Source organism: Nicrophorus vespilloides, unplaced genomic scaffold (genome assembly GCF_001412225.1).
Source record: "Nicrophorus vespilloides isolate i.1.1-1 unplaced genomic scaffold, Nicve_v1.0, whole genome shotgun sequence".
Lineage (NCBI taxonomy): Eukaryota > Metazoa > Arthropoda > Insecta > Coleoptera > Silphidae > Nicrophorus > Nicrophorus vespilloides.
In genome coordinates this window covers 155,823-164,986 of record NW_017099815.1, presented here as the reverse complement: position 1 = coordinate 164,986, position 9,164 = coordinate 155,823, and the positions used below count along the sequence as shown (strand labels likewise).

Sequence of the window (9,164 nt, the reverse complement as noted above, 5' to 3'; positions counted from 1 at the left end):
GATCACAATTATTCTTGGTCATTCTAGGTCAAATAAATAAGTAAAGTGTATTTTCTTTTACAAATTTCTTAGAGTAAATAATCTATTACTTTTTATAACATTTTTTTATAATAATTAAATAATCAAAACGTTTGTTTGTATAACAATTTACAGTTGGTATACATGTCAAAACAAGATGTCAATTTTTAAATAGTTGTCAATCTAATAATTACAAAACAATACAATACTTTAAGATGGTACACTTGCCACAAGTACTTATAAAACTTATCGAAGTCACGTTTCTTCACATGTTACTTGCCAAGTTCAGAGTTTTACAAATAGAATACTATTTATAAATTTATTTCCATACGTATATTTAAGAAAATTTAAAATTGCAAATTATTTTTAGCTAGGATATATTTAAGAAGTATAAAGTTGAGTATTCATTAATGCACTGTAGTGTATATTTATGGCATTGGCATATTTCCCGAAAAACGTGTGTGACATTACCCTAATAAAAAAGGATACTTTTACTGAATTTTCCAATATTTTTGTAATGTATTTGTAGAAATTATTTTATCAATTCTTTCAAATAAAATTTACTTAAAAGAAGGAAAAATATAAGAAAAATTGTTTGTACTTCATTAATTAAATAACAAGTAAATTTATTGAGAACTTTATAAAAATTACACAAGTACAAATTGTTAACATTGATTAAAATGAGGGAAATTACAATTATTCAATTTTATCTAGTTTTATGGTTATGACCTAGATTAGGTGCATTTTCATTTTATCGCAGAGAAAAAAACAATTTGCACGCACACTCACGCATTTGGGTCATCGCGAAAATAGCCGCCTTCGATTCATTTCGTCGTGACGTAATACGAATAGGTCGTGCGATTACGTAATTCGCCCCGAAGAGGAACGACAATGAATTGGTTTTCTTGTTGCGCGTTGTAGTTGTTGCTGTTGTTGAATTCGTTTTATCCGTTTGCCATTAAGAAGGCTGGAAACGTTCGAAGGTTTGCTTTTCTCTCAACCAGTTTTGGGTCAATGTCGTAACGCCTTTTTGGGACGACGTTTATGCAAATCTCTTCGAGACGCCTTCATCTTCAGCAATTCTGTCACGCTTTTCTCATTGATAATTTCGTTGTTGTTTGAACATCAAAATAAATATTTAAATCTCATGTACTTGAAATACTTGTTCAATTTGCTGTTGTTATCTGTTAACTCACTCTAATTATGATTATTAATTGCATAGACAATGCATTTGTTCTCATTAACATTATTTTAACGTGATTATGACCTAGTGACAGCTATCATCTTGAATCAAAACGTAGAGTTTTTAACATTATTTTGATTAGATTGTGACCTAGTCACAGCTGTCATTTTCAGAGTCATTGACCTTATTTTGATCAAATTATGACCAAGTGACAGCTGTGATCTTGAGTCAAAGCGTAAAGTCATTAATATTATTATGATCAAATTATGATCTAGTGACAGCTGTCACTTTGAGTCAAAGCGTAGAGTCTTTAACATTATTTTGATTAGATTGTGACCTAGTCACAGCTATCATTTTCAGAGTCATTAAACTTATTTTGATTTAAAGTATGACCAAGTGACAGCTGTCATCTTGAGTCAAGGCGAGGAGTCGTTAACATTATTTTGATAAGATTGTATTAATATAAATCAAAGAAATGACACATAGTGACAGCTGTCATCTTGTGTCAAAGTGGTGAAATATTCTAACAACTACAAACAAATATGTTGGGTCAAAGTTGAGAAACGCTGATCTAGAGTTAAAGAATATTTGTTTTTCGTTGAGAATGTTCATTTTTATTTGTGAATACATTATAAATAGAATCTTTAGTCACCATTGTTCTAATTGACGTATTTATATGGAATATTAATAAACGAGTTTGCAACATTGACACACTGACTAGTTTTAAATAATTCAATGTTAACTGGAAAAGTTTATTCATAATTGCATTTTTTTTCTCTATATTTCGTTTAAAATAAAGAAAAACAGTTTATTTCTTGATCTATTTTCTGCTTTTGATTTATTTAGGTATGAAAAATTTGATATACGGAATTCCTCAAGGTGCGCACCTTTGACCTTTTTCATTTAAAACAATGAAATTTTGTTATTTTTCTTACCAAATTAATACAAAATAAGTGTATTACTTACAGTTTGCAGGAGTTTAAGGATTCCAGGATACGTTTTCATGTATCCCGTATTTAAAATGATGGCCGATGTTGTTGTCGTTGTTGTTGTCCTGGTAACCGTTACTGTGTGAGACATCTTGTCGGAATATAGGGACCCCGTTTTCGTTCAAAAAATCTGAAACAAAAAAATTATATATTGAAACAAAAAACGTCAATCATTTATAAACTTTATGCAAAAACTGTTATATCACAAAATTCGTAATGGGACACCGCTATTAAAATATATAAATTTTTTTAGAATTTTTGAATTAAATGAAAATAATGCAAAAAAACAAACTGAAAATTGAAATCTTATTGTTGGAAAATGGTAAATACTATAAACCTAGAAGTGGGCTTACTGAAAAGAACATAGTTTTGTCATTAATTTGCAAATTTTATACTTCAATTATTAGGGATGATTACAGACTAATTAATAAAAACTTGAAGATAATAAAAGTAAATAGGGAAATAGTTATATTTCAGTAAATTATTAAGAATAGTTAACAGAAGTTATATCAAAAGAAGCGCAATAGATGACTTCTTCTGATGTAATCATATAATATGTAAAAAGTTACTAGTTAATATAAAAAATCTTATTTGATTTATTGTTTTCAAACAGTAAGTCTATAATTACACTTTGATGTTCTTTGGTACTAAGATCTTACTGTACATGTGATCACTACGGAGAAGTAGGAAACGGGTTCCGTGCGGAATCTCGTATAAAACTGAACGGGAATCAAAGTGTTTTTTTTCTTTAATTTCTTTTCTTAGTAAACTTCTTCGCATGTGCCGTTAGTGCACAATCGCATTTAATCGCTTGCAATATTCGCGAAGCTTGCATACACCTCTATACCTCCTCGAAGACATGACCATCAGACTATCCAATCTCGTATTCGTACTCTTCCTCTTCGGAAGTTGTCTCTCTTCTCCATCACATTCTCATTCGAACGGGACGGATTTCGACGAATACGATGGTTTCTACGAAGACGATAAATTGAAGCCCAAAAATGAGACGGAGGAAGAGGCTGTAGATGTGTACGATCAGAGCCAGAAGGGCGGTACGAATGTTCGTGTGCATATGAATAAAGTAATGTTCATTCATACACCGTCAGCGCTTTTGGCTGCGATTTTGGCTTCTACAATCAAAGACGATGGTTTTCTTCTTCAGAAACCGGGAGACTTCGATGAGGATTTCAACTTCAATTTAACACAATTATCGAACTCTCAACCACCAAAACCGGAGGCACAAATCTTTGTGTAAGTACATTTTTATTACATTAATTTTAATAATAATGAAGATCATATTATTTCAACTAAAACTGTATATTTAAAAATAAATCATCAAAACAGGACCTAGTATAGATACTTGAGGAACTTTATTTTTTAATTATTATTGAAATTTTGTTATTTTTATATTAAAATATGCTAAAATTTTCAGAATAGATAAAAAAAACCTGAACCATTTTCTTTATGTAATTTTAACGTCATTTCCTCTATGTAATCAATGTTAATTTAACCGCAAATTATTTCTTAATCAAAACGTACTGATTTTGGGTTCATTTGAGCATTGGTTAAGCGTTTGAAATCCAATAATTTCTATGCAAAAAATGATTTTTATTTTGGAACATTTCGGTTTTCTATAATCTAATTTGTCAAATTGCTCAATTTTATTATTGTCTAATTTGACAAATTTAAAATGCTGTAAACATAATAAATTTCATTTCAATTAGATTGAAATTATTTAATTAACTAATTTAGTAACAAAGTGTAATTAATTATAAAAAACCGTTGATTATTTTCTTTGCATGTTTACCAAACTCCAACGCAAATTCCCCTAGGACAGTGACAGAAAATCCCTAAATCCCAAACCTAATGTCTCTAAATGCATCGAAAGTAGACCAAAATGGGATCGTACAAATTGATTACACAATTAATTATTAAGTTAATCACTTGATTAATAATTAACGTTTTTTTTACACAAAAAAAACTCAATCACACTTTTTTTTTATCTTAATTACCATTTTTCTGTTACAGATCAACGATTCTCAACTCGACATCAACGAACGCAACAAATCCGAACTAAAAACAAAGCACATTTTCTATTTATTTTCATTAAACTTTTTGTTATTATCTTTTATTTGAAGTGCGTTACACATTAATACTTAATTATAAATAAAGGCTCGAAGGATACTCCAATGACAAGTTTTATTTTCTTTTTTTTTTGCATATGAGACATTCCGCCTTGGTTGCATCATCGAAGAAAATAATGCAAATTAACATTTAAATAGTAAACACACTGAACAAGTTTGATGCTTTATGCAACGAGTTCTGTTTCAATTAAGAAACGTTTCTTAATCTTTAAATATTTAGTGTATTTCTAGGACCTTGGGGATCAAACAAAATGTAGGAAGTTTGTGTCATATCCGGCGACAAAAACTCAAATTAGAAGTTAACGGATTTCAATTATCAGCGCTTATTTTCTGTGTTGAATCTATGCAAAGATGAGAATTAATACAGTAATGCTTCACATAGTGCGGGTAATCGATTCTGCCAATACAATTTATTTTTATTTTGTTCAATTAAAATTTAGTTTCTTTTGGAATTTTCAAACCGTACTATAGTGAATCCGGATTGATTGAAGCAGATGTATACGAGGCATTAGTTTTTTTTATTTATTATTATTGAGAATAAATGAAAGATTTGAGAATGGAAGTAAATGAAAGTGAATTAATTTGTGTGTTATCAAATAACGTTTTGTTTTTTTTTAAATCTTGTTGTAAGTTCTATAAATGAGTAATCACCTTGATATAAACCGCTTTAATTGATATGCTACTACAATACTACGTCTTATAAGTTATGTTCTTATGCTGGTTCTATCATCATCATCCTGGATTACTCATGCTTCATACTTGAAATATGAATGAAATATTCATAGCGTTTTTAGAGCATGCTAATTTCTATGTAGATTTAGATTAAGATACATAAATAAATCCTTATGAAATTGTCTGTATGGATTGAAATATAACATTATTTGAAATTTTTGTGAAACTCGTTTTACGACACTTCTAGGTCGTAAAATGAAACTTTTGTTTAATTTTAAACTTTTAATCAATTATATTAATTTATGCATGCATGCTAATTTCTATGTAGATTTAGATTAAGATACATAAATAAATCCTTTTGAAATTATCTGTATAGAATGAAATATAACACTATTATTCGCAATTTTAGTGAAACTCGTTTTACGACACTTCTAGGTCGTAAAATGAAACTTTTGGTATTACTCCCACAATACAAGACAAAAAGAAAAACAGAAGGTACAAAATGACATTTTAATTTTAAGAATATTTATTCTATTTGTATCAAATTTGATAATATTAATTAAAAAAGCTAAATTTATAAAAAAAAAACCTCATGAAAAAATCTGCTAGAAGAAAACTAGTGATATAAGTAAGACTTGTTTTACGATAAGTCTAGATCGTAAAATGAAACTTTTGGTTAACAGATTTCAACGAAATTTGATATTAATTTACAATCAAAATTTGAAAGCAGCAATAAAAAATTGATAAAGAAATGACATTCTTAAAACTAGTAATTTAAATTATCTATATAACATAAGTAAGATCTGTTTTACGATAGGTCGTAAAATGAAATTTTGATGTTGTAATTTGTCCCATGACGTACACATACGTCGATTTTTATTTTATTGAAATTAGAGCAATTATAGTAATTAACAATTAAATTTGATTACACGAATAAAAAAATATTGATGAAAATTGGTTTTGGGAAAATTAACAAAATATTAATAAATTAAAACATAAAAACAAGAAATTTTGTTCCCTAATTAAGAATTTGAATGTAATTTTTAAAGAAAAATACAAAAAATCTTGTCATTATAACAAATTTCAATGAAAACTGACAATCTTTCTAATTAAAAATTGTATCAAATATAGATGAAAATTTAAAGTAATCACTTTGGTTTTAAGAACATTGATAAATTTGTTACATATTTCGATGAAAACTGAATTAATTAACTTTAGTTATGTAATTGAAAATTTAATTGTAACTTTTAAACTAAGATCCAAGATTGCAATAAAAACAAATGGAAATTAAGAACAAGCTAATCATCAGACTACACCCTACGCAGTGACGTCACCACCCAAACATTGTGTGGTCATCGACTTCCAGAATTCAGTGCAAAAGACGCCAGAAGAAAACATAAAAAACAGAACAACTTTCAAGGAAATCAATACGTAATCTCCAAGTGTATAGACGGAGATGACTCACAAGGCGTGAATGAAGTCAACATTATTTACGTTAAATCAATCTATTTTCGTATCAATCCGATTATACACAAACCAAAACACACGCGTTTCACATTTACAACTTTCAAATTGAATAAAAATCAAAGTAAAACCAAAAAAAAAACTTTATAAGTTTTAAGGAGAAAAAAAAAACGGATTTGGAAAACATGCTGGTTTTAAATTTAAATCTAGTTGCCATGGAAAATAAAGGTTTTTAGTCTTCAATCGTTTTAATGAGCACCAATTTATATTATATTTAGTTATCAGATTTTCTTTATTATCCTATAGACTTACAAATCGGTTTTCTAAATTATTGTTGTCACTTTTTCTTGTTTGTTTTGGTGTTGTTTGTGTGCACTTTTTCACTTGCGATTGCGAACTAAATTAGAAGCTTCTCTGTTCGCGACTTGCGTTCTCGACGACTGCGCCCACGTATTTCGTAATAACGCACGGATGGTGGGAGTTTATCATAAAGAGTGCTTCGAAAGAGGTGAAACACATACTCACTCTTCTTATCGAATTCACTTCATTTAAGCACATACAGTTATCGTTGGTATTCCGTTTGAAGAGGTGTTATGTAACAGTGGATGTCTTCATTTAGGACAATTAGAAATGATTAATGGTTATGGATGTAAAAATTGCATTTAATTACTCTCATTTTATTGTTCAAGTATAATTGGAAGTTTATCAGTACAGTGGAACTTCGCTTAACGAACATTTTGCTTATGCGAAAACTGACTCGTTTAACGACGATGTTTCGCATAACGAGTGACGATGAGAAGAGAAGTCCCAGATTGCGCGCCTTCTACATCATTTTTAAAACTTATATACACATATTATGTGCATTTTTGAATATGTTTCAGTATAGGAGTAAAAATCCGGAAATTTTGGAACGGATTAAACTCGTTAAGCGAGGTTTCACTGTATATAAGTAAAAAATGTTCTTCAAGTTTTATAATCTTTATGAACTATTCTGACTTAATCTAACTTCAAAACTTATTTATTTTAACTTCTACTAAGTAGAAGTTAGGTGGATATATCCTAACTTCATTTTTACTAACACTTTAAGTTAGTAAGTATATTAATAAGTTAGGTAATTTAGTTTAGGTAAATCTAACTTTATTGCAATTTAAATAGTATTAAATCACTAAGAAATGTTAAAGAAATTCTTTAGAAATCTTAAAGAAATCACTTAGAAATGTCATAGAAATCTTTGAGATTGATTAGGTTAGATTTACCTAACCTAACTTATTAATATGTTGAAGCTATTGAAGTTTAATATTGTTTCTTTATGATCTAATCTAACTTCTACAGACGTAAGCTTATTTATTAGTAAGTAGAAGTTAGGTGAATCTAACTTAACCTAATATTTATTACCAATTTACATAACCTTACTTAAATGGTGGTAAGAAAATGGTGTACTCTCAATTGATTATCAATCATATTTAAAATATTTGAATTTGCATATAAATTGAAGCTAAAATTCTATATATTTATGATTTAATCTAACCTAACTAATGACTTAACATTAATGATTATGAAAAACCTAACCTTACTTCAATCTAGCCTCTTTTACGCTGATCTAACCTAACGTAACTTATATTAACCTAAACTTACTTATTCTAACATATCCTAAGTTCATTTTGATTTCATTATGGAAATACTCTCATTGGATTACCGAGCGTAATATAAAATATTTACAGTTTGAACAATAAATTGTAAATTTACTATCTTCTGTTAACTTAATCTTTTCAACCTAACTGATTTAATCTAACCTAACTAATGACTTAACATTAATGATTATGAAAAACATAACCTATTACTTATTGACCTAATTTTACTTCAATCTAACCTTTTTTACTGATCTAACCTAGCCTAACGTAACTTATATTAACCTAAACTTACTTATTTTCCCCTAATATATCCTAACTTCATTTTGATTTCATTATGGAAATACTCTCATTGGATTATCGAGCATAATATAAAATATTTACAGTTTGAACAATAAATTGTAAATTTACTATCTTCTGTTAACCTAATCAATATTTCTATGGGATTTCAAATTGATTTACTACAATTTAAATTTCAATAAATTTGTATGAAATACAATTTTCACTTCTTTTTTCATGATTATTTACAATTAATTTTATAACTTTCTTTACAATAATAATTTACTTTCATTTTCACTTATTATTGAACACTTATTACATAAATTAATAATTTTAACATTAATTTTAGTTTTAACTATTTTTTATTGTGACATTTGATTTCTATTGTGGTTCAGTTTGCAGGAAATTCTATGTGCACTAAGAAAACGTTATTTTAACACAGATTTTTCTCTTCATATATTTATGTTAGATCATCCTTCACCAAACTTATATTTATACACCGCTTATTATTGTAGTACTGTTTACTTTTCCTCTTGAATTTATGCTTTGCTTATGAAAACAATTATTTTATTACAAAATTGCCACTTCAGTTTTCAAACAACTTTTCATCTTTTATAGTTTATACATTTTCATTATATTTCTTTTATATTTGTATTGTTTATGAACCCAATACAGTATCAAATGCAACAGCAAATCGTTGGTTCCATCATTTTCGTTCAGGTAATATGGACGTTGAAGATGAGACATTTCTGGTAATCCAATCGTCAAAAATGTTGATAAAATCATG

The 9,164-nt window shown here is 28.1% G+C and overlaps 2 protein-coding genes across 2 annotated transcripts in view; one reads left to right on the top strand and one right to left on the bottom strand.

Annotated features, from left to right (window-relative positions):
* The window catches only part of LOC108565681, an 8,263-nt gene extending 1,343 nt beyond the window's left edge, over positions 1–6,920 (bottom strand). The window contains exons 1-2 of the mRNA XM_017925257.1: positions 6,783–6,920; positions 2,168–2,320 (exon numbers count right to left, since the gene is read on the bottom strand). Coding sequence (XP_017780746.1) covers positions 2,168–2,281 — 114 coding nt within the window. The 5' untranslated portion in view covers positions 2,282–2,320; positions 6,783–6,920. The remainder of the gene's footprint in view (positions 1–2,167; positions 2,321–6,782) is intronic.
* On the top strand, positions 2,873–4,276 carry LOC108565683. The gene is made up of 2 exons (XM_017925258.1): positions 2,873–3,441; positions 4,219–4,276. Exons 1-2 carry the CDS (start codon positions 3,050–3,052, stop codon positions 4,265–4,267), a joined length of 441 nt encoding a protein of 146 aa, XP_017780747.1. The 5' UTR covers positions 2,873–3,049; the 3' UTR covers positions 4,268–4,276.
* Positions 6,921–9,164: the final 2,244 nt, after the last annotated feature.

Excerpts from the sequence above, each read along its gene's own strand:
- LOC108565683 (XM_017925258.1), top strand. The coding sequence starts at position 3,050 with ATGACCATCAGACTATCCAATCTCGTATTCGTACTCTTCCTCTTCGGA. Across the intron at positions 3,442-4,218 it reads CCGGAGGCACAAATCTTTGT|ATCAACGATTCTCAACTCGA; the intron begins GTAAGTACATTT and ends TTTCTGTTACAG.